At 46.1% G+C, this 22,249-nt stretch overlaps 4 protein-coding genes across 4 annotated transcripts; 3 read left to right on the top strand and 1 right to left on the bottom strand.

The window, feature by feature from the left end:
- The first annotated feature begins 1,173 nt into the window (after positions 1 to 1,173).
- Positions 1,174 to 5,726, top strand: LOC124701687 (basic leucine zipper 23-like). The gene is made up of 2 exons (XM_047233783.1): positions 1,174 to 2,032; positions 5,302 to 5,726. Exon 1 carries the CDS (start codon positions 1,224 to 1,226, stop codon positions 2,028 to 2,030), a length of 807 nt encoding a protein of 268 aa, XP_047089739.1. The 5' UTR covers positions 1,174 to 1,223; the 3' UTR covers positions 2,031 to 2,032; positions 5,302 to 5,726.
- A 2,444-nt stretch (positions 5,727 to 8,170) lies between these two features.
- On the top strand, positions 8,171 to 13,732 carry LOC124701677 (endoplasmin homolog). The gene is made up of 15 exons (XM_047233772.1): positions 8,171 to 8,297; positions 9,035 to 9,155; positions 9,244 to 9,397; positions 9,486 to 9,566; positions 9,663 to 9,774; positions 9,911 to 10,037; positions 10,121 to 10,259; positions 10,776 to 10,893; positions 10,983 to 11,164; positions 11,270 to 11,485; positions 11,576 to 11,741; positions 11,824 to 11,962; positions 12,044 to 12,194; positions 12,730 to 13,134; positions 13,224 to 13,732. The coding sequence occupies exons 1-15, from the start codon at positions 8,231 to 8,233 to the stop codon at positions 13,473 to 13,475; spliced, it is 2,430 nt and encodes an 809-aa protein (XP_047089728.1). The 5' UTR covers positions 8,171 to 8,230; the 3' UTR covers positions 13,476 to 13,732.
- A 1,343-nt stretch (positions 13,733 to 15,075) lies between these two features.
- On the top strand, positions 15,076 to 19,497 carry LOC124701666. The gene is made up of 6 exons (XM_047233764.1): positions 15,076 to 15,151; positions 15,264 to 15,362; positions 17,175 to 18,062; positions 18,161 to 18,322; positions 18,404 to 18,739; positions 19,456 to 19,497. The coding sequence occupies exons 1-5, from the start codon at positions 15,089 to 15,091 to the stop codon at positions 18,737 to 18,739; spliced, it is 1,548 nt and encodes a 515-aa protein (XP_047089720.1). The 5' UTR covers positions 15,076 to 15,088; the 3' UTR covers positions 19,456 to 19,497.
- LOC124665024 (thaumatin-like protein 1b) lies at positions 19,458 to 21,816 on the bottom strand. Its single transcript, XM_047202423.1, has 3 exons — positions 21,768 to 21,816; positions 20,893 to 21,610; positions 19,458 to 19,623 (listed from the first exon to the last, which is right to left on the bottom strand). The coding sequence occupies exons 1-3, from the start codon at positions 21,814 to 21,816 to the stop codon at positions 19,458 to 19,460; spliced, it is 933 nt and encodes a 310-aa protein (XP_047058379.1).
- Positions 21,817 to 22,249: the final 433 nt, after the last annotated feature.

Raw genomic sequence — 22,249 nt, 5'->3', positions numbered from 1 at the left:
ACACAAACTAGACTGGGATGTTAGAACCACATTGTGAGCAGCATAGTGCTTTCTCAGTAGGGCAAATCATACCCCGACTACACAAGTTGACATGCCATAATAGCACCATCGGTCGGCTCCAATAGCTATTTGAGAGCTGGCGTGGTTTTTGAGCTCACACCTCGCTAATCGGGCGCGTCGGCGCCTCGCGGAACATCGATTTTCGCGGGTGGGACCACCTTGGCAGCGACTCAAAGCAATGGGTGCATCATAAATGCGACGCCTTGGCTGAAGCGTGGCCTGCCGCCGATGAAACCATCGGTCCACGCGCAGACGCCGCCGTAAATGCGACGCCTTGGCTGTTGTGCGGCTAGTTGGCACCGCTATTAGTACGCCCTCCACCGCCGCCGCGCTATCCTCTACTCTCCACCGTCGCCGCGCTATTCTCTCTCCTCTCCACCACCGCCGCCGCGCTATCATCTACTCTTCGGCTACAGTGGTGGCGGAGGAGGCATCTGTGGCACTGGCGCAACGGCAGGCGCCGCGGCAAGCTTCGACTCCTTCGCCTCCATTTTCCTCTGTACTGCGGCAGCCGCCGCCGATCGCTTCGTGACTGAAAATGCTCTAACCTCACTTAAACTTTCAGCACAAATTATAATCTACACAAAAGTATACCATACCCTAAGGCCTTGTTTACTTCTAGGGTATTTATGAGGATGGGATGAGATTATTTCGTATCCCGAAAAATCCCCACTAGTCCGTTTACTTCTCCGATTTTAAACGACATAATCCCGAGATATCCCATTTCATCTCCTCCCATCCCCACATTTTTTGCCTAAATAAAAAACTCTCCATCATACTAATGTATTTTTTGGAAGGGTATTTGAGGGGATTGGGTGAACACCAAATCTCCTCTCATTCTCATAACTATTGGAAAAAAAAAATACGAGAGAAGTAAACAAGGGCTAAAGAGCAGTGAAGGCCTAAAGGAAAAAAAAAAAAAAAAGGCTGCGGATCGTCCTCCACCGTTCATCGCCTGGCGGCTGATATTTGCCCTCACCTCCCTCCCATCACGCGCACCCAAATCGATCAACCCACCATACCAAATCCCCCCAACAAAATTCTCTTCCCCCTTCGCCGGCGCCGCCGCCGCAAACCCAACGCCGGCTCCGCCGTAACCCACCAGCCCTCCTCCCGCCGAAGCGCACCTGCGCGTGCGTCCCCGGCCGCCGCCAATCGCGGCCATGGACGACGGGGACCTCGACTTCTCGAACCCGGAGGCGTTCCTGTGCCCGTCCCTGGGCGCCGACGCCCCGGGCGGCTGCTCCATGGACAGCTACTTCGACGACATCCTCAAGGACACGGAGCACCTCGCCTGCACGCACACCCACACCTGCAACCCGCCCGCGCACGACCTCTCGCACACCCACACCTGCGTCCACGTCCACACCAAGGTCGTCTCGGCCTCCTCCGACGGCGCCGAGTCCCCCTCCGCCGAGGCCGCCTCCAAGAAGCGCCGCCCCTCGGGCAACCGCGCCGCCGTGCGCAAGTACCGCGAGAAGAAGAAGGCGCACACGGCGCTGCTGGAGGAGGAGGTGGTCCACCTCAAGGCCCTCAACAAGCAGCTCATGCGCAAGGTCCAGAACCACGCCGCGCTAGAGGCCGAGGTCGCCAGGCTCCGCTGCCTGCTCGTCGACATCAGGGGCAGGATCGAGGGCGAGATCGGCGCATTCCCCTACGGCCGCCCGGTGGTGAAGAGCGCCGTCGATTTGGTCCCTGCTGGTGGGGTTGACCTTGCTGCTGGCGCCGCCCAGGTCATGAACTCCTGCGATTTCAGGTGCAACGATCAGCTCTACTGCAATCCCGGGATGCAGATGAGGACCATGGGCGACGACGCCGCTATGGGTGCCCAGGTGTTTGGACAGGGCCCCGGTGATTTCTCCAATGCTCAGTGCATTGGGACCGCGAAATCTGGATCCACAATGCCACCGGGCTGTGGCGGTATGGGCACGATGCCTTCGGGCTGTTTGCCAAATTCTGAACGGAATTGAAGGTTAGTTTTGCTATCCTGCTCTTCAGACAACATTCTTTTCTTGAAAGACCATTCCAGGACATAATTACTTAATTTTGGCCTTTCAATACTGCTCTCATCCTGTAAAATTGTGTGAACCCATTAGGGTAGATGCTTGTGCTGTCCATAGGAGCGCACCTCAATTCTTGTGTTATTGAACAGTTATCTTGCTTTGCATTTACGTTGCCGCGTTCTAGTTCGGTGCACTTTGATTTACTAGCAAATTGGCTACTTCAAGCACCGCAGACTTGACTGATACAAAGAATTGTGCTATCTTTAGTCTCAAAAAATAGACAAACAAATAAATTCATCAGGCTAAAGGGCAGATGCTTGTGCTATCTGTAGTCTTCTGGTAAGAGCATACCTCAATTCTCGTGTTATTGAACAGTCATCCCGCTTTGCATCTAAGTCGCTGCAGTCTAGTTGGATGGATAGTGATTTAGCAACTTGGCTACTGCCTCTTTAAAAGCAGCGTAGACTTGACTGATACAATGAATACTAGAAAGCTAAGTATCAGTTATCCTGCAGTACAAAGCAGGAATGCTTCGTAGTACTGTAGTTGAATTATCGTGCAGTGCATTTACCGTGTTGGCTTGTTGCATTCTAGTTAGATGAATTTTCATTAAGCAACTTGGCATGATGGAACTTATCAGTTATCACAAACTGATCTCTCATAAAGACTATTTGTCCTTAAAATCGTTGACCTTTTTGGCAGAGAAGGTATATTCTTATACCTTATTTGTATTATAAAATTGGAATAGAACAGCGAAGGTTAGCTTCCCCATGTGCAAAGATGAGACACATATATCATAGACATATTGGTGTCAACTGTCAAGTTGTACAAAAAAAAACAAGAGCCTAGTGGATTCATACAATCAAGGTTCAAAAAAGCGCTGGGCGTAAAGCGAGCGGTGAGACGCTGCCTAGAGGAACTGCTGCTTAAGCGAGCTTAAGCGCCGCTTAAGCGTGCAGGGCAAAAGCGTACGTACGGGAGCACGGAAGCCAAATTGGGCGTACACAAGACTATAATCAGCCCTAAGCCTAAGTATATAACTCAGCCCAGCAGCAAGAGCCCAGTATGGCAGCGTGTAGCAAGTAGCAACGAACACCCACGAGTAGCCCAGAAGCAACAGCCCAGCAGCAACACACACGACTAGCCCAGCGTGAAAATGAATATCTGATGTGCGGCGGCGGCTGGCATCTAGCATCGACTAGGTCGAGCTCGATCCAGGGCTCTGGGCGGTCGGCGGAGAGGGGATGAAGGGGACACGGAGCCTGCTTGGGGAGGATAGTCCCGGCGGCCTGGAAGAAGATGCGGAGGGCAGTATAGGAGAGGATTCACGAGCGGCGAAGGAGGAACATCACCGGCGGAATCCGGGTGCGCCGCCTCTCTCCCACCTCTTTCTCTCTCTCGGGGGTGGGGGAGTGGTCAATTGGGGTGCCAGGGAACCATATCTGGTTGTATTCCCCTCCCATCTAGCATCCCAATTTTTTAATTTCTGCCTCCGACCATGGACGCGCAGCGACGCTCTTTTCTCCGTTTTGCCTCGCTTCCACGCGCCTAATCGTAGCTCAGCACTTAATCGGACCGCTTAATCGCGCTTAGCGCTTTTCCTCTCGCTCAGGCCTGAAACAGAGCGTTTGGCCTCCGCTTCGCTCTAAGCTGCGCTTAAGCGCGCCTGAGCGTACGCTTTTTTGAACGTTGCATACAATAAAGTGTGCCTGATTGCGTCTATTAGTTCAGAGCTTCAGCTCCAATGGTCCACTTTCTTACTTCATGGCCTTCTAGGTTTCTAGATATGCATCTGATGTTCTTACCACTGTAGTACAGTATCGACGTGTTTCTCGTGAGAAGACTTGGTCGATAGCTAGGTTTCGAAACCAAAGCTGGGCCATTATTGTCAAATTCTGACTGGTGGGTTTCTTTTCTGGTCTCTCGACTTGGGATGTATGATTGGCCGTGACTCGTGACAAGTTGACTGGTTGCTTGATTTGTCAGTTGAGTCGAACTCCGAGTAACGATTTGATGACTAGTCGTCTGTTCGTACTACTGTAGTACCATAATCATGCAGTGCACTTAATTTATTGCATTCTAGTTGGATGCATTTTGAATTTTTGATTAACCAAATTGGCATGATGGAACCTATCGGTTATCACAAATTGATCATGCATGAAGACTAATTATCTTTGAAACCATAGACTTTTTTTTACAGAAAAGTAGATCATTCTACCTTGTTTGTATTGTAAAATTGGAACTATTCAGTTGGAATATAGCAGAGAATATGAGTGTCCATGTGCAAGTGCGAGATAGATATGTCATAGACTTGTGTCAAGTCATCAAGTGCTGCACAAGAGCTTAGGTGATTCATACAATAATGTCTGCTTGTATGGGTTTATCAATTTAGCTCCAATGGTTGCTTCATTTGCTTATTTCATTAGCTTTTAGGTTATTAGAAAATTCATCTGACATTCCTACTACTGTAGTACAGTAGTAATTCTGCCACAAATATTATTTCTGCAGAGTGTGCACTGTGTTCATCGCAGAGTATGCTTTTAAAAATGATCATTATGACAGAAAATCATGTACAGCATCATGTTGTGTACAATATTGTAAGGTTGGTCTAGATACCAAAGAAAATAGTTGTTTGTGAAGTAACACCTCCAATTTTTTTATAATTATGAAGAGTTCTTCTTCATAGGCATTAGTCTTAGCAGTACTAGTCTTTAGAGATTATAGATTTATCCTTTTTGTTGGGTTGGTCGGTTTTGTGAAGTGTTAGTAGTAGCCTGGCGTGTCTTTATAATGCACCGACAGTTATCTTAAAATAGTCTAAGCTTTTTTGGGGGGCTTAGACATTCTGGCATGGTATTGTGTAATATATACATCTGATGTTCCACTTGTTAATATTTTTTAGTGCCAATGACAGCAATACAACATGTATAGAGAGTAACACCTTCACAGTTAACCATGGATGCAATTCTGTTCATCTCTAGTCATGTAATTGAATAGGAAAAAAAGTGAGCTTGTGTATCAACAAACAATAAGATGTTGTACGGCTAGACTAATACTTGCTCATTCCTATGAACCTTGTGTTGTGTGTGTGGTCTTACCTAGTCCAGTTACGGTGCGCCAACCTGTTGTGAACTTGTGATGTGGCATTCTGTTACTTGTTATATTTTCTGCAACATTTAGGTAGTACTGATGTTTGATTCTAAGTTCTAACTGACACACGTTCTACTACCTTTTTCAGGACTTGCAAGATGCCTATCTTCTCCTTGCGGTAGTCTCCGCATGCAAGGAAGACTGTACAAATTGCTAGCTTCTATCCGTAGGGTCGCGTTCTGTCTCGAGCTGTCAGAGTGTTCGTGATGGTGTCACTGATGATGCCTCTACGGTGCCTGAGGCGCTGCAAGTTTGCTGGCTCTCAGGGACATCCTCCATTGTCTTTCATGTTCAGTTTTGTTCCTGGAGTTTGAAAGCCGTTCTCCTATGCCCTAGGTACTCTCTGACAAAGGGTAGAGGTCAGCAGTATTCGACCGAACCGTGAATAAGTAGATGCTCCCAGTATCATGTTCAGTTTTGTGTAGGCCTCAAGCTGGATATGAACCTTGTGTAAACTCTGTCATGTATGAGCTCAGTTTCAGTAGCTGGTAATGGCATGCCTGCGTTTCTATCCTGTTCGGGGTTCGAGCACTTGAGTTCAATCATTTTCTGGATACTTTTATTATTTGATTCTTGAGTAAATAATATGTGCAACGCATTGCCACTTTTGAAATCTCAGAGGTATTTGGTACTGTTGGGTGCTCCCTCTATTCCATTTTAATCGACGCCAGGAGACAAGACAAGTGAACTATATCAATTGTTCTGATTAAAGTCAATTAAATAGGAACGGATGGAGTAGGTCTCAAACTTGCCCACCATTTTTTTCGTCGTCGGTTGACAAAGAGAGGAACTATCGAGCTCTCGAGCAACTCCATTGCTCTCTCTTTTCGTCTTGCTTAATCTGTTGCAGACGTTTGGTCCTTTTTAGTAGACACACCATCGAGAATTCGAGATCTGTCAACAGAAGAATCTGCCTCAACGGTACGGTCCGTCCGTTGTATACACAGGCGAGCAACTGGACGCCTCCGATTCTTCGTGATCAGAAAAAAGAAGGTGTGATCCCCAATTCCTTCATGGTGCCTTGAGAAGAATTGCAACGAACAGTAATAATTGTCGGGTTTAGTTTAAATTATTATAGATTAGAGGAAGTATTATGTATGATTCAACTACTCCCTCCGGTTCATATTAATTGACTATAATATGGATGTATCTAGACATATTTTAGTTCTAGATACATCCATATTGGAGTCAATTAATATGAATCGGAGGGAGTATGTTTTTCTTTTAAGGGCATCTTCAGCGCTCCGACGCAAACAACCGAGCTTGTTCGAACATCTCCGTACGGCCCAAATGGACAACCTTAGAATACACACATGACCTGTCTCCACCGTGCGGGCATCTCTGCCTCGCCAGGCCCAAGCCGGAGCCGGAGTGGGTGCCACCGCAGGACTCAGGTGCCAACCAGATCGCCCTCAGGGCGAACGACGGCATGGAGGACATCGCGGGCCAGTGGATGGCCATGCTCTTTGAGGAGGTGTTGGCGGCTTACCTGGAGCTCGCCTTGGTCCAAGGACAAGGTGGAGAAGGGCGATCCCGGCAGTAGCCGTGGCGGCGTCGGTGGCTAGCGCCCATCCAAGGACGACGACAACAACGACAACGAAGACTACACCGTGTTTTATAACCGCGGCTGCTAGAGCCATTTTTTTTAATGTTTTTTACTCCCTCCATCCGTTAATAGATGTACAGTGGTTCGTCTAAATTTAGATGTATCTATGCCTAAAAAATGTCTAGATACATATGAATTTAGACAATTTTTTGACATCTAAAAATGGACAGAGGTAGTATTATATATCATTGTAAATTCGCTCCAGTTGAAAAAAAATCACCTAAATTTACAGGTTTGCTATAAATCCATTGCCAGCATCCCCGTAAGCCGGCAAAACAGCTTTGCTGGAGGCTGTATGGAAGGGCCGAGTGAAGATGCCCTTACAACAACTTTAGTAGACACCGCAAACCGCAAACCCCAAACCCAAATACGCTGATAGAGGGCACCCTAAACATGTTTTTGCGGGCTGAAAAGACGGTTCGCATCCCAATCACCATAAAAGGAGTCCCTAAAACTGCATATTCCCTGTCCTGGCCGTCCTAGCCCGCGGTGATTCTTTTTTCCTCCTTCCTCAACCTCCCTTCCCTGGCCAGCCGCTCGTTGCCGCCCGCGCTCGCTGGCCGACCACGCCCGCCCGCCCCTGCTCTGGATTCCGGCCCGTTTCCAGCGACTCCGACGAATTTTGGTAGACTTCGGAGCTCGTAGAGGCTGAAATTTACTTCGCGCCAAGGCGGGAATCAAGATGGAGTTCACTCTTGGAAGGCCTCACGAAACTAGGTAATTGGGGTTTGCGCGAGAATTTTTTTTCAGACGATGGCTCGATGTGGTGTCTGAACCGGCGATTTTTCCTCTTCAAAATCGCAAAAAACAATTACAATAGGGATAGGCTGTATGTGTGTCTGCTAGAGATGCTGTTAGTACACTGATGTAACAGTTTCACCGTGCCGTTCAACGTACGGTGACGAGTCAACACCCGTTGACTGGCAGGTAGGCCCCAGAGCCCAGATCGACCCATCACAGACAGCGTCGGCCCCACCACAAGTCCCCCTCTTCGAACGAATTATCCACTGAGCGCACGCCGGCCCCGAACATTCCAGCACATCGACGTCGACGACCCAGCCTCCACCAACCGCGCCACTCCACGTGTCCTCCGCTCCACCCAGCGCACGAGATCCAGGCCGTCCGACCGTCCAGCTCGGCCCGGCGGACGGCTGAGGCCGCTCCCGGGCTCGCGCTCCACGTCAGGCGCGCCGGGGCCGCCCAGTCGCCGCCCGCCGCGTGGCCGGATCCACATCGCGGCCGTCCGTCCGTCCACGTGGCCCGATCCCGCCCGCGCGCGTGCGGGGTCTCCACCAGACCCGTTTAAAATGGGTGGGCTTCTCCTTCTCCCTCGACAGAAGACGAACGCGGCGACGAACGCAGGCAGGCCAGTTTTGTTTGCAGCGGAGTGAAGCGGAGCGGAGCCGGCACGATGCGGAAGTGGGCGCTCTCCTGCGCGCTCCTCCTCGTCCTCCTCCTCACCACCCTCCCCGATCCAGGCAAGCACCTCCTCCCCTTCCTCCGCCCGCCGCCGCCGCAGCGAGAGCTCTCCGCCCCTGATTTTGTGGCGATTTTCGTAGTAGCGATTTTAGCTGGCAACTCGTGATCTGTTCGGTTTCGGGAGAGCGCCAGTAGATTCGATCTCAGTAGACACTCAGTTCCCCAGTTCGCTTGCCCGCGTGAATTCTCGTGCCACTACTCGGAAGTCTGAATCGCAGCAGCGCGATGGGATCAGCTCCTAGTGAAAATCTGGACTGCGACTGCCCCCAGCTGTTTGATCCGTTCGTGCGGAGGCGAGGGCTACTGGATGCGATCTCTAACTGGCAATTTCGGCCCAGTTTCCGTTGTAGATCTCGCGGCAGAGTTTCTGGCTCTGTCGCGATGTGACTTCGCGGAGGCCCCGATCTGATGTGGTGGCGGGGGATATGTCGAGTTCGCCATTACTAGCTTCTCTTGGTTCTTAGTAGATCCGTCGTGGGTTATTGCATCTCCACTTTTTGGGTGAATTAAGGTGGTAGTTAAGTCCGGGGTTTAAATAGGGTTTACTCCAGTGGCTCTATCGAGATTTGTATCAACCTAGCGTGCCCTCATCGAAAATCTAGTGCTGCTTGCCACTGATCTAGCTCCCTACCATACTATTCTCAGTGAATTCAACATTCTCGCGGCTCACTTCTACTTATCAATCTAGCGTGTCCTCAGCGAAAGCCACGTTCTGACCCGCCTTGATGTGCTGCAGCTAAGAGGCTCCAGGTCAATGCCGAGGAGAGCAGCGACGAGCTGGCCGACCTGCCCAAGGTAGAGGAGAAGCTTGGGGCCGTCCCCCATGGCCTGTCCACCGACTCCGAGGTCGTCCAGAGGTGCGCACGATCCTCTGATCAGTGCTGGTGCTTTCCACTTATCGTGCTGTTGCCATTTGTATTGATAATGTGGTTTTGGTGCGTGAAGGGAGTCCGAGTCGATCTCGAGGAAGACCCTCAGGAACTCGGCCGAGAAGTTTGAGTTCCAGGCCGAGGTGTCCAGGCTCATGGACATCATCATCAACTCGCTCTACAGCAACAAGGACATCTTCCTCAGGGAGCTCATTTCCAATGCGTCTGATGTATGCAGTGCGCTTAATTTTGATCCCCTGCATTTAGGTTTCATTGGCGTTTGCTGGAAACTAATGGGTGGTCTCTTCTATGTTGTAGGCTTTGGATAAGATTAGGTTCCTTGCCCTCACCGATAAGGATGTCTTGGGCGAAGGTGACGCTGCTAAGCTTGAAATCCAGGTACAGTGGATAGCAAAGCTGAGACTCTTTTCTGTTTGTTACTTCTTTGCCTTTAGAGATGATGGACCTTAAGTAATCTTACATGTGCAAATGCAGATCAAATTGGACAAGGAAAACAAGATTCTCTCCATTCGGGATAGGGGTGTTGGTATGACCAAGGAAGATCTGATCAAGAACCTTGGAACCATTGCGAAATCTGGAACTTCAGGTACTGCTCTTTTCTACTTATTGCTCAGCTCTAAGATATATTTAAAATCTCCAACGCGAATTCAGCATTATTTATATTTTTCTGTAGAAAATCATACAAAGTATCAGCTAATGTTAATTGCTTGCACCTTTTGCAGCTTTTGTCGAAAAGATGCAGACTGGAGGTGACCTCAATCTCATTGGGCAGTTTGGTGTTGGCTTCTACTCAGTATACTTGGTTGCTGACTATGTCGAAGTTGTCAGCAAGCACAATGATGACAAACAGTAAGATGCCTTGTGCTTTTGGTTCATTCCTTTACCTTTCTCTTTGCAGTTTTCTTGATGTTGTTTGTATTTTTTTCTAATAGATATGTGTGGGAGTCCAAAGCTGATGGATCATTTGCTATCTCGGAGGATACATGGAATGAACCCCTCGGCCGTGGAACTGAGATCAAACTGCATCTCCGCGAAGAAGCTAAGGAGTACCTGGAGGAAGGCAAGCTAAAGGTATCGCTATATTAGCATGTTTGCTTGTTATTGCGGTTCAATATTTAAGTTAAATTCTTGCCGCAGAAGAATTTATGATGTGTGCACAGAGGTAATTGTAGAGTGATATCAGTTGTCCTCTACTTGAAGTGCAGTGGATATCAATTGCACTTTTACCTTAAAGTTAAAGGCTCTGTTTGGCCATGTGCACTGTAATGGCTTTTGAAACCAGTTATTTGTGTCTACTTTTTGGTTGCAACTAGAATAATATTATTTTAGTAGCTATTTGCTAGAATTAGTCCAGCCCAGCATATATCTGGATTCCACAGCACAGTGCAGCACATCACAGCTCACGAAAATTTGCCTGACCAGTACATTCATTGTCATTTGGCTCATTTATCAGTTTCCACTAAACAATTTTTGTGATATGTTCAAGGGCAAGTGGAATCGTTTACTCCCATAGTATTGAAGAAATTATACATAATACACATGCTATTCTCAGCATTCTCATAATTTTTTTATGATGGGTACTTGCAGGACTTGGTGAAGAAGTACTCTGAGTTCATCAATTTCCCCATTTACTTGTGGGCAACCAAGGAGGTTGATGTTGAAGTGCCAGCTGACGAGGAGGAATCAAATGAGGAAGAGGATACTAGTAAGTTACCGGTCAATTATTATTCATTTTTCAGAATCATATCGAGCTGTGCTCATGCAATAACTAATACATCTTGCTATATTTTATAGCCCCAGAGACCTCTGAGGAAGAAGAGACAGAAGATGGGGAAGAGAAAAAACCCAAGACGAAGACAGTAAAGGAAACTACCACTGAATGGGAGCTTCTGAACGATATGAAGGCTGTATGGCTTCGTAACCCCAAGGAAGTTACTGAAGAAGAGTACGCGAAGTTTTACCACTCACTAGCTAAGGTACTTAAATCTCAGTTATGAATTTATAGGATAACTTTTTTGGAGAAGCTTTTATGCCTTGCTAAAAAAAATAAGAAATGTTCCTGACTTCAATTTGTTTTGTAGGACTTTGGGGATGACAAGCCTATGTCTTGGAGTCACTTCAGTGCCGAGGGAGATGTTGAGTTCAAAGCTTTGCTCTTTGTTCCCCCGAAGGCTCCACATGATCTCTACGAGAGTTACTACAATGCTAACAAGTCAAACCTCAAGTTGTTTGTTAGAAGAGTTTTCATCTCTGATGAATTTGATGATCTTCTTCCAAAGTACCTCAGCTTCTTGATGGTACTGCATACTATTTCATGAATGGTATATTTCGCCTCTCGAGCATTGACTTGTGCAGATTAACTTACAACATGGTGTTGTTCTCTATAGGGTATTGTCGACTCAGACACGCTACCTCTCAATGTATCACGCGAAATGCTTCAACAACATAGCAGTCTCAAGACCATCAAGAAGAAACTGATCCGCAAGGCTCTTGACATGATTAGGAAACTTGCTGAGGAAGATCCTGAGGAGTACAGCAACAAAGAAAAGACAGGTAACTAGGGCTTCTGAAGAAGTCAAGTCGCCTACTACATATATTATGATGATAGTACTTATTGACCATCTTCTGTAAGCAGATGAAGAAAAAAGTGCAATGGAGAAGAAGAAGGGACAGTATGCCAAGTTCTGGAATGAGTTTGGCAAATCAATCAAGCTGGGGATCATTGAAGATGCAACAAACAGGAACCGTCTTGCGAAGCTTCTGAGATTTGAGAGGTTTGTTTTTTATTCTGCATTCCTTCAGTCACGGTGAAGTTTCTTTAGTGTGGCAGAGAACTGATCTTGTATCTGTTTCAGTTCCAAGTCAGATGGCAAACTTGTCTCTCTTGATGAGTATATTTCAAGGATGAAGTCAGGGCAAAAGGATATCTTTTACCTTACAGGAAGCAGCAAGGAGCAGCTAGAGAAATCTCCGTTCCTTGAGCAGCTAACCAAGAAGAACTACGAGGTGTGTTTTTGTGATGCCCCCTTTTCATCTCATATAGTCCAGTTCAGTATTACTCAGTGTTGAAAGGGTTCTCTTACTGTGATTTATGAGTTGGGTACAGTATAACTATGCGATAATGCTACCATTGTGCTTCGCATTTCTCCTATTTATTCATGTATACACACTCTTTGGTTGCCATTAGATTCACTTGATGATTGGATCTATTCAGAATATCGAGTAACCACTTTATCCATTTAAACGTGAAGATCCCATAGTATGTAAGGCATGCACCACATTAGAGAGCTTATAAGATTATAAGAATCTGTTTGAGGCCAGCCTACAATTCCTGCACAAATTTAATTACAGCATTTAGTTACAACTTGTCGACTCCAGTGCCGCCAGAGAGTAACTATGTGCTCCTTTCTCAGATTATACAGTAAACAAAAAATACAGAAAGCGAAATGAAAATAGCCTTCTGTGCAGGAACAGAACAATGCTAATGTGGAATCTGTATCAAGCTTTGTGAAGTAACCTGGCACCCCATCTTTTCTTGCAGGTTATCTACTTCACTGATCCTGTCGACGAGTACCTGATGCAGTACCTCATGGACTACGAGGACAAGAAGTTCCAGAACGTGTCCAAGGAGGGCCTGAAGCTTGGCAAGGACTCGAAGCTCAAGGACCTCAAGGAGTCCTTCAAGGTGCTGACGGACTGGTGGAAGAAGGCCCTGGACACTGAGGGCATCGACTCAGTGAAGATCAGCAACCGGCTACACAACACCCCCTGCGTGGTGGTGACCTCCAAGTACGGGTGGAGCTCCAACATGGAGAAGATCATGCAGGCGCAGACCCTGTCAGACGCGAGCAAGCAGGCCTACATGCGTGGCAAGCGTGTCTTGGAGATCAACCCCAAGCACCCCATCGTAAAGGAGCTCCGTGACAAGGTCGCCCAGGACAGCGAGGTAAATATACGGTCTCTAGTTACTTATCTTCGCTTCTGAATGCTCAACAAACGACCATGCTGAATTGCTGACATGGTGTATGCACACAGGACGTGGGCCTCAAGCAGACAGCGAGGCTGGTGTACCAGACGGCGCTGATGGAGAGTGGGTTCAACCTCCCCGACCCCAAGGACTTCGCGTCCAGCATCTACCGGTCTGTGCAGAAGAGCCTAGACCTGAGCCCTGACGCCGCCGTTGAGGAGGAAGAGGAGGTGGAGGAGCCTGAGGTGGAAGAGAAGGAGGCCACCAAGGCCGCCGAGGAGGAGCCGGAGTACGAGCAGTACGACAAGGACGAGCTGTAGTTCCTCTTCTAGCTTGTACTCTGCTGTTGTTTGGTCATAGGTGCAGAAGGTGACTGCTGGAAATGTGATGGTTTTGGTGGACGTCCATTTTTCCATGATACGGGTTTTGTCAATGTACCTACCTAGCTTAATGATACTCTAGCTAGCTCAAAATTAGCAGCTTGCCTTTGTTTCAGAAGCGCCCTTTTGTACACTTACTGCTTTGATTTGTTAACAGTGCTGTAGTTACAGAATGAATAATGGGGGTTCTTAGGGCAGTTTTAGCTTTTGGAGTTACTAAGCGGCAAGCTTGGTTAGCTACCTGGAGACAGACTACTTGCCAGAGCCGAGCTGCGCTACTGAATTCCTAGCTCTCATCATCTGTGACTCAGTGACTGACCACGTAAACATGCGATAGACTTAGAGTAATGCAGTCTTTCAATCCTACTCCTTTTGATTCATATTACCTCCATTCCAAGGCTTAAGGTTTATATATTTTTTGAATAGTCAAACTAAATAAAGTTTGACCAAACTTTTAAATAATCTATCAACGAATATAATATTTTGTAATTATCATATAAAAATATATTTTGTTATCTATTTAATAATATTGATTTTATATTTTACATGTTAATGATTTTTGATAATAGCTTGGTTAAATTTAATATAGTTTAACTTTCTAAAAAAATATAAGCTTAAGTCTCGGAATGAAGGTAGTATTAATTGAGTTGTTGCACATTCAAATATATATATGTATACACAAAATGTGTCTAGCCAATTTTGTTTTAGATCACGTGCCTAGTGTAAACTTGATTGAATAATTGAAGTTGAATTCACCTTTAAATACTATTTTCTTTGCTACTGAGAATTAATATGTGGTTGGATGGTTAGAAGCGCAGTAGCATCCTAGCTAACTAGAGTTTAAATTTCAGATTTAACATTTCGATATCTTATAAAGACAAAATATTTTTCAGTGAGAGATGACATTTTCGTCACAGTGAGGCGCGTGTGATGACTTTATCAATATCAAGACCTTCAAAACAGGGAAAAGTCCGGTTTGAACCTGGGTGCATGTGAACCCTAGTTGGAAATGCATTTTCCAAATGTTAAAAAATTCTGAAATAAAAATATCCGGGTACGTACGCATGTTCCATGTGTGTGTAGAAAGTTTTCGCGGAGAAACCACTTTTTTATTTCAGAATCTAAAAAGACAAAATACGTCACATATATACTGCTATATAGCCCTGCAAAATTTCACTTTTTTGCCGAGACAAAATAAAAGGTTTTTTCGTCACGAAACTCATGTCCAGGGCACATATTTGAGATCATCTGGGAAATCATTTTGTGGTTCGATTTTTAAAACATGTTTTGACATCACAAATGGAACTTTTCAAAAAATGGGTTCACATGCCCTCATGTTCCATATATGCGGTCTCAAACAGGGAAATTTTTTTAGACGCACTCTCTCTAGGAAGTTCTCGTAGGAGTAGGTTAGTTTCTTCTACACTCGAGAAGATTGCTGGGACTGGGGCAGTGGGGCGTGTACCTAGCCGAGCCTCCACTTCACACTGCAGAGCGTCCCGTTGGCACCAAAAGGGTAAGCGGACTGAGCTATGGCCGATCTTGCAGCAGCAATGGCCGGAGCCAGAGGAGACCAAGCAGCTCCTCGTCGTCCTCAATTGGATCTAAATCATCCAGTAAGCAGCACTCCCATCCTCTAACCTCGCCTCTCCTCTGGGCATTCCCGATGGATTGATTGCGGAGTCTGTTTGTCCATTAACCTGCCGCGTCGTTCCTCCTTGCCTGCAGCCGATGGATGAGGATGCGCCGGCGGGGAAGCTGAGCAGGCTGGAGCACCAGCGCAGCGTCGGCGGCGAGCCGTCCTTCCGGATGGAGAACCTTCCTGAGGTAACTTCCGTTCCGCCAATCCCTTCCTTTTCTTCTCCAGAAGGAGAAAGGAAATCTTGCTTAAACATCACCGTTTCCCTCAAGATTCAACCTTCCCGAGGAATATCACATCAACGAACTAATTTTACACCAAACTTCCTGCTGAATGAGCCTCTACACACATTATAACTTGGGTAAAACGGAGCGATACCCCCTACTTTTGTTACATAAATCGTTTTGGTTCGAACGCATACAGATGATACAGGTTGCCTGAATGTGTTCCCTGTGTTCGGCCTTGTGTAAGCCAGCTCATCGATTCATCCCTCCACAAATTGGAAAAGGCACATTAGTACAAAATCCCCAGGAAACATGCCTTGTTCCTTGTTTTCCAAACAGCCCCCAAATGAGCAAGCTAATCCATAGCGCTACTAAATTGCGTTCTGAAACAGGAAACTGCAAAATCTGACAAGTACAAGACTGATAGGTAGAAACAACAACTCCACAGGTACTTGGCTAGAGGATAGTAAATATACAGATGGCCAATAGTTTCTGGGGCGCCATAAAATATGCACTCTGTAGTACTATGCCATCCATGTCTCAGCGAAATGCCCGGAGTCGAAATTCTGATGCTCACAACTAACCAAATGAAATTGTTTATCTTTCTTTTTTGGCATGTATCGTATTCCATATAAATTTGCAAGGGAATCAATTATCTTTAAACAGAGGAATTAGAGAAATTGACTGAAAACCGTTCCGCTGGCCGGTCCATCTTTGTTTCCAGCAGGCAGGGAAAGTAAAATCTAGCTTAAGCATGTCACTAATACCCTCAGGATCCAATCAGTGTGTATAAAAAATAGCCTTCGATGTGAACTTCTTAGGGCAAAAAATCTGGTGTTCTTTTGTGTAGTTCACGATTTTCATTTTAAAGCAACGCTCAATGCTTAGGGACTTTGGGTCTCTTGCTCCAGTTGTTTGCTAGACGGATATGGTATCAGCTTGACCGAGCTGCTAGAGAGAGAGGAGAATCGGTGCACTACTCCCGGCTGACATTAAGAAAACCAGCAAACTAAAGGCTTCGTCAGGACACCACAAAATGTGCCATCGATCTGCTTTTTTTTTTCTGATCGTCTCGACAGTTGCAAGGCTGCCTGCTGAATGTTCTTCTTATATCTGTAACCCAGCCCATAGATTCATCCTCCTCAAATCGCGGAAGAAGACACATTGGTAGGATTCTCAGAAAGATTACTTGAAAAACTTGCTTTGTTCCCTATTTTCCAAACATACAAAATCCAAGGAGGACATGGCTGATAAGTCAAAACAGTAATGGAATTGCACCGAAATTAACAATAGACTATTTACTCCACCGGCACTTGGCTAGAGGGTAGTGAGTATACATATGATCAGTAGTTTCCGGGGCATCGCGAAACGTGCACTCTCATTACCACTCTCATTACCATGCCATCCATGTTTCAGCCAATTGAACTAAGTAAAATTTCTGATTTTCACAGCTAAACAAAGGAAATTGTTTATTCTCTCTAGTAGCACACACAACTATCTTTTTCCTCTGCCAAGGTGACGCCCCCACAGAGGTTGCCTCTATACACCTGCAACGGCATTGTGGAGTACATGCAAGATTGTTACGAAGAATACTGTAAAAACACCAATTGAAACTAAAAAGTTGCAATTTGCATCTTGTCAGATTTCTCTTTCCAGTGTATACAGTTTCAGCTCAATGTGTTTCTTGATTTGAGTAATTACTGACTAAACTGCAGACTAATTAGATTTTAGTTGAAATTCAACCCTACTAAATATTTGAGTCCTTTCTTGTCGCAGGAGATTCAACCTGTTGTGATGTCACTTCTCCCACTGAAAGAAGCGGTGAGGACAAGCATTGTTGCAAGAAGTTGGAGAATGCTCTGGAGATTTCACAGTAATCTGTGTTTTTATGGCCCCAATGATCTGGATTATGACTCCGATGAGTATGATGACACCGATGAACAAGCCATTGATGATTTTATCAAAATAAAAAGAGACAATTTCATTGAGGATGTAAATTGGGTTATCCAACGACATAGTGGAATAGGAATCAATAAGTTCAGCATCAGGTGTGGCCTGCACAAGGAGGACTTCGATCATCTTGACAGGTGGATTGCCTTTGCCGCTTCATCGAAGGCAAATGTCATAGAGTTTGACCTGAAGATGATTAATTATCCGTCCAAAGTAGTTCACCACTTTCCTCTTGACGCCTTAGATGTTCAAGGCAGCTCTTTTGTGCAGTCCTTGTTTCTTGCTGATGTTTCTATAAAGCCACACTCGGATGTACGTGGCTTTTCCATACTCAGAAGGCTTGTTCTGCAATATGTTCAGATATTTGGGGATCTACGAGGGTTGCTAGCAAATTGTTCTGCACTTGAGGACTTATCGATCATCGAGTGCTCTGGTGTGGCCAATTTAAGCATGCCACACAAACTTGATAAACTTCAACATTTGCTAATTGACAAAACATATGTTAGGATGGTTGAGTTTCATGCTGCCGATCTTGCTCATTTTGAGTACAAAGGACTAGAGATCCCTATAGTACTTCATGGTTGCTCCAAATTAGAGAACGCAACAACTATGTTTAAAGGAGGTAAAGGATTGGGCCGCATATTCACTCTAGTTCCAAGCATTTTGCCAGTAAAGATACTACACGTGGGGGCTGATATACTTGGATATGAACAGGTGACCTGGTTTTAATTCATCTAGTCTTGTTTGCTTACCACATAGTTCTTGAAAAACTGGGTTCTAATATCATCTTATTTTTTCTTGTCATGTTTCAGTTGCAGAAAATGACAACAAGATCGCTTGGCATGTTTACATGTTTGAGGCATATAACTTGTCAATTATTTGTCCGCCATAGCGAACTAAAGCCCGATAACGGAGTTCTTCAAGTGGCCCATTGTTTAAATGCTGCACCTCAACTGGAGACGCTCCACCTGAACGTGAGTGCCATTTTCTTGGCTGTCGCATGCTTGTGTTTGTTGTTCTACTCTGACCGACTGATTGCTAACTTCTGAATGCAGATGATATATTTGATCAAATATGGTCAGATGAGTCATCAGGTGGCGGTGCAGGAGGAAGATTCTCCTATGCGTCGCCATGATCATCTCAAGACTGTCTGCATGAGCGGGTTTCGGCTCTACAAGGCTCAGAAGAAGCTGGCATTCTCCATCTTGGAGAATGCCTCTGTTCTCGAGCAAATGCAGTTAGAGCCGAGGGTGAAGGTCGTAGCCGACAAGGCCGCGATATGCTATATGTTGAATGACCGCGTTGAAAGAAAATTCGTACCACAGGTCTGTGAATGGGCGCGGCTTGCCTCGCTACGCTTCGGGAAGGTGGTTACTGCCCCTTCAGAATGAGTAAGCCGTTCTTGTTCCCTTCTGTGTACTGTCAGATGATCTTATTATGCTTTTTTGAACTTTCAAGAAGTTACGTGTCCCCATCTAGTATATTGAAGGCTTGAAGCTATTACATGAAGAATTTGAGTTATGAAAGATAAAACAAAAGTGCAATTATCTCTGATCATTTACATTTGCCAACTCTTGAAAGAAGTAGGACCTCTAGTTTCTACCCAGGTGAACAAAAGCTAAATTTCTCTTCAAAGCAGTACTCCCTCAGGCCCAAAATATGTTGCATATAAGCTTTGGTCAAAGTCAAACTTCGTAAAGTTTAATCATCTATATTGACAAAAATATAAACATATACAACAAAAAGATAATATTTTTAGAGTTGTTATGAAATATATTTTCATATTGTATGCATTTGTCATGGTAGATCTTTGTATTATTATTTATATTCTTGGTCAAAGTTTGCACAATTTGACTTGCACGAAAAATTATGCGCAACATAAAATGGGCAGGAGGGAGTATATGCTAAGGTGTTGAACTTCGAGCCATATAAGCGTCTGCCCAAAATTAGTCACATTGCATTCTACTTGGTTGGCATCCGCCTGAACACGCTCTAAAACCAGAGCGATTTTGCAGCGGTTCGGCTTATGGATTGATTCACGGTTTGTTGTGGTGAATGCCAAACCAAGCACGGTGGTGTCCTGAATGTTTGAGAGATATCGTCACAGATTCACTGCGTCAACATCGCATGGAAGATGGTCATGGCCACGAGGAGGAGAACGATGGCGCATCTGGTCATCGACGGATCTGCATCCACTGATGAGAACACCATTGGCGGGTAGGCTGTGCTTTTCGATGGGGGCACCGCTGCCCCGGGATTCGCACCAGGGTTCAGGCTGCGCGTGCAGAATGAGGTGAAGGTATCAGCATTGGGTCATGAATGAATGAATGATGTACATGGATATATAATTGTGCTAAATTGTTGTTTGCTGAATGAACTGTTCTGCCTGACAAAGGGAAGCTAATGACGCTGTCATGTTCATAAGGTGAGGCGTGAGACAAAACCACATGATCTAGTACTCCGATGAAAGATGAGAGCAGGCACCATTGCGGCCAATCAGAAAAGGATTACTGCCTACCAAACTATACTGTCACAGCACTGACAACACGGGCCTGCTAGAAACACATTAGTTTGGCAGTTTTTTTACGACTTTCCAGGTTTGTAAAAGATGCAATTTTTCCTTTGTAGATTTGTAGAAAATGCAACTTGTCCTAACTAGGTAAAAAAGCGCATGCTCCAGTTTTTACTAAACTAAAGCTATGAAGTTTAAGAATCTAGTTTGATGCAAGAAAATCTCAAGCAACTTAAATGTAGACCTACTGAAATTAGTACTAGTATAAACTTTGTATTTGAGGAACTCCTTCCTTGCCCATCCTCATTAGCTTGCAGTTTTTCTTAAATGTAGACCTACTGAAATTAGTACTAGTATAAACTAGAAACACATTAGTTTGGCAGTTTTTCTTACGACTTTCCAGGTTTGTAAAAAATGCAACTTCTCCTTTGTAGATTTGTAGAAAATGTAACTTATTCTAACTTAGGTAAAAAAGCGCATGTTCCACTTTTTACTAAACTAAAGCTATGAAGTTTAAGAATCTAGTTTGATGTAGTAAGAAAACCTCAAGCAACTTAAATGTAGACCTACTGAAATTAGTACTAGTATAAACTTTGTATTTGAGGAACTCTTTTTTTTCGATAAAGTTTTGAGGAACTCTTTCCTTGCTCATACTCATCTTCTTTCTCTTCGTCTGCCAAGTCAAGGCACGCTGATGTCTTGATGAAGCCTTCCACTAAGCTCGGCAGGGAGATCATATTTGGGGTCCGAAACATCGTTTCAAGTTTAATTTATCGGTTCTTAAGTAAAAAATGTGCTTATTCTGAATTGTGTCAGAAGACTCAGAACTTGAAAAACTCATTTGATGGAGATAATGAACCCTTAATTTACTCCTAATTAATCATTTCGTTCCTACCTCCTACTGGAGTACACGGCAACGACTAGCCATGATACCACGCTGTCCACATGCACGTCCAAAAAAGGAATCGATCCAAATGCCAAATGGCGACGACGTGCCGAGCCAGTCCACCGATAGTACTCCAACGCACGCACCTTGACCCGCCGGGGCAGAACACGACGTCGTACCCGCCGCCGTCTCGGGCGCCGGCGCAGGTGAACGTCGACGTGGCGTCGTCGTAGGCGTAGCTGTATGCGAGCGGGCAGGCCGCCTTGAAGAAGCGCGAGTAGGCCGTTGGCGGGCACGTCGCCGGCGTCCCGTGCGCGCCGCTGCAGCAGTACTCCGCCGTCCCGAACGCCTCGCACGCGCTCCGGCACGCCACTGTCGCGCCCGACGCCGCGACGATGACGCGCAGCTCCGGTGGGCACGACGCGTTCAGGTCGGCGGGGCAGCCCGTGGGCTGGCACGAGCTCCCGTTCGCCGCCGCAGCCACTGCGGGCGCCACGAGCAACGGCACGTTGTAGCCGTCGACGAGGCTGACGTCGTAGAAGTCGTTCTCGCCAGCGGCTCCGGAAGCGAGGGTGAACTCCGCAAGGGTGGCCGGCGGTGCGGCGCCGCGGCCGGAGCACTCGACGGTGCCCGAGCCGCAGTCTCCGGTCGCGCACGCGAAGGCGCCTGCGACGGATGGCCCGCAGAGCGTGCGTCCCCAGATACGGCCGGACCAGCCATCTGCGACGGCCACGGCTCGGGACTGGGCCGGGGAGAGCGCGAAGCCAGTGGTGGCCGGCGGCGGGACGCCGGCGTTGGAGAGGATGCCCGGCCACACAGTGTAGCTGCAGCCGTTCGTCACGGTGAACGTCGCCGGCCGCGCTACTGCCGATCATTACAAATCCATATTAATTTTACATCGACACTTGATTACCAGTAAGCATCAAGGATCAAACAAACAAGGGTGGTTATCAAGGATGCCAGTATACCAATGACACACGAATGCAAACAGTGATTAGTGTGCTGCTTAATCACACTGTACCTTGAAGGAAAGAGAGGCAGAGCAGAGAGAGAAGTGCTCCTCCTCTCATGGAGATGGAGGAAGAGAGGGAGAGAGACACAGACAAGGGATCAAAACTTAATCAAGAGAGATGATGTCCATGCTAGAACAAACAATAAAAATCCTAACGTGCCAATACATGTGATGTGATCATCTGATTAAGTAGCAGTACTAACTAACGAAGTGCTGTCCGAGAGTATTAAACTAAGGCATACTATATAAAAGTTTGTTGTTGCTTGGAAGAAACATTCAATGTTCATTTGAGCTCCAGTGTTAGTTTGCTGTATAGGTTGAGAGATGCAACGTCAGTAGGGCTGCACCCAGGTGCATGCACCCTTTATTTGAAATGGATATTAAACATATTTACAAATGTCAAAAAAATACAAATAAAAATATCTTGTGTATACCTTGACATGTTACATGCTCATGAAGTTGTATCAGCAAAAACCGATATGTTTTGTGCC

This window comes from Lolium rigidum, chromosome 1, assembly GCF_022539505.1.
Source record: "Lolium rigidum isolate FL_2022 chromosome 1, APGP_CSIRO_Lrig_0.1, whole genome shotgun sequence".
NCBI lineage: Eukaryota > Viridiplantae > Streptophyta > Magnoliopsida > Poales > Poaceae > Lolium > Lolium rigidum.
Note: the sequence above shows the minus strand (reverse complement) of the source record. Positions and strands in the feature narration are given on the sequence as shown.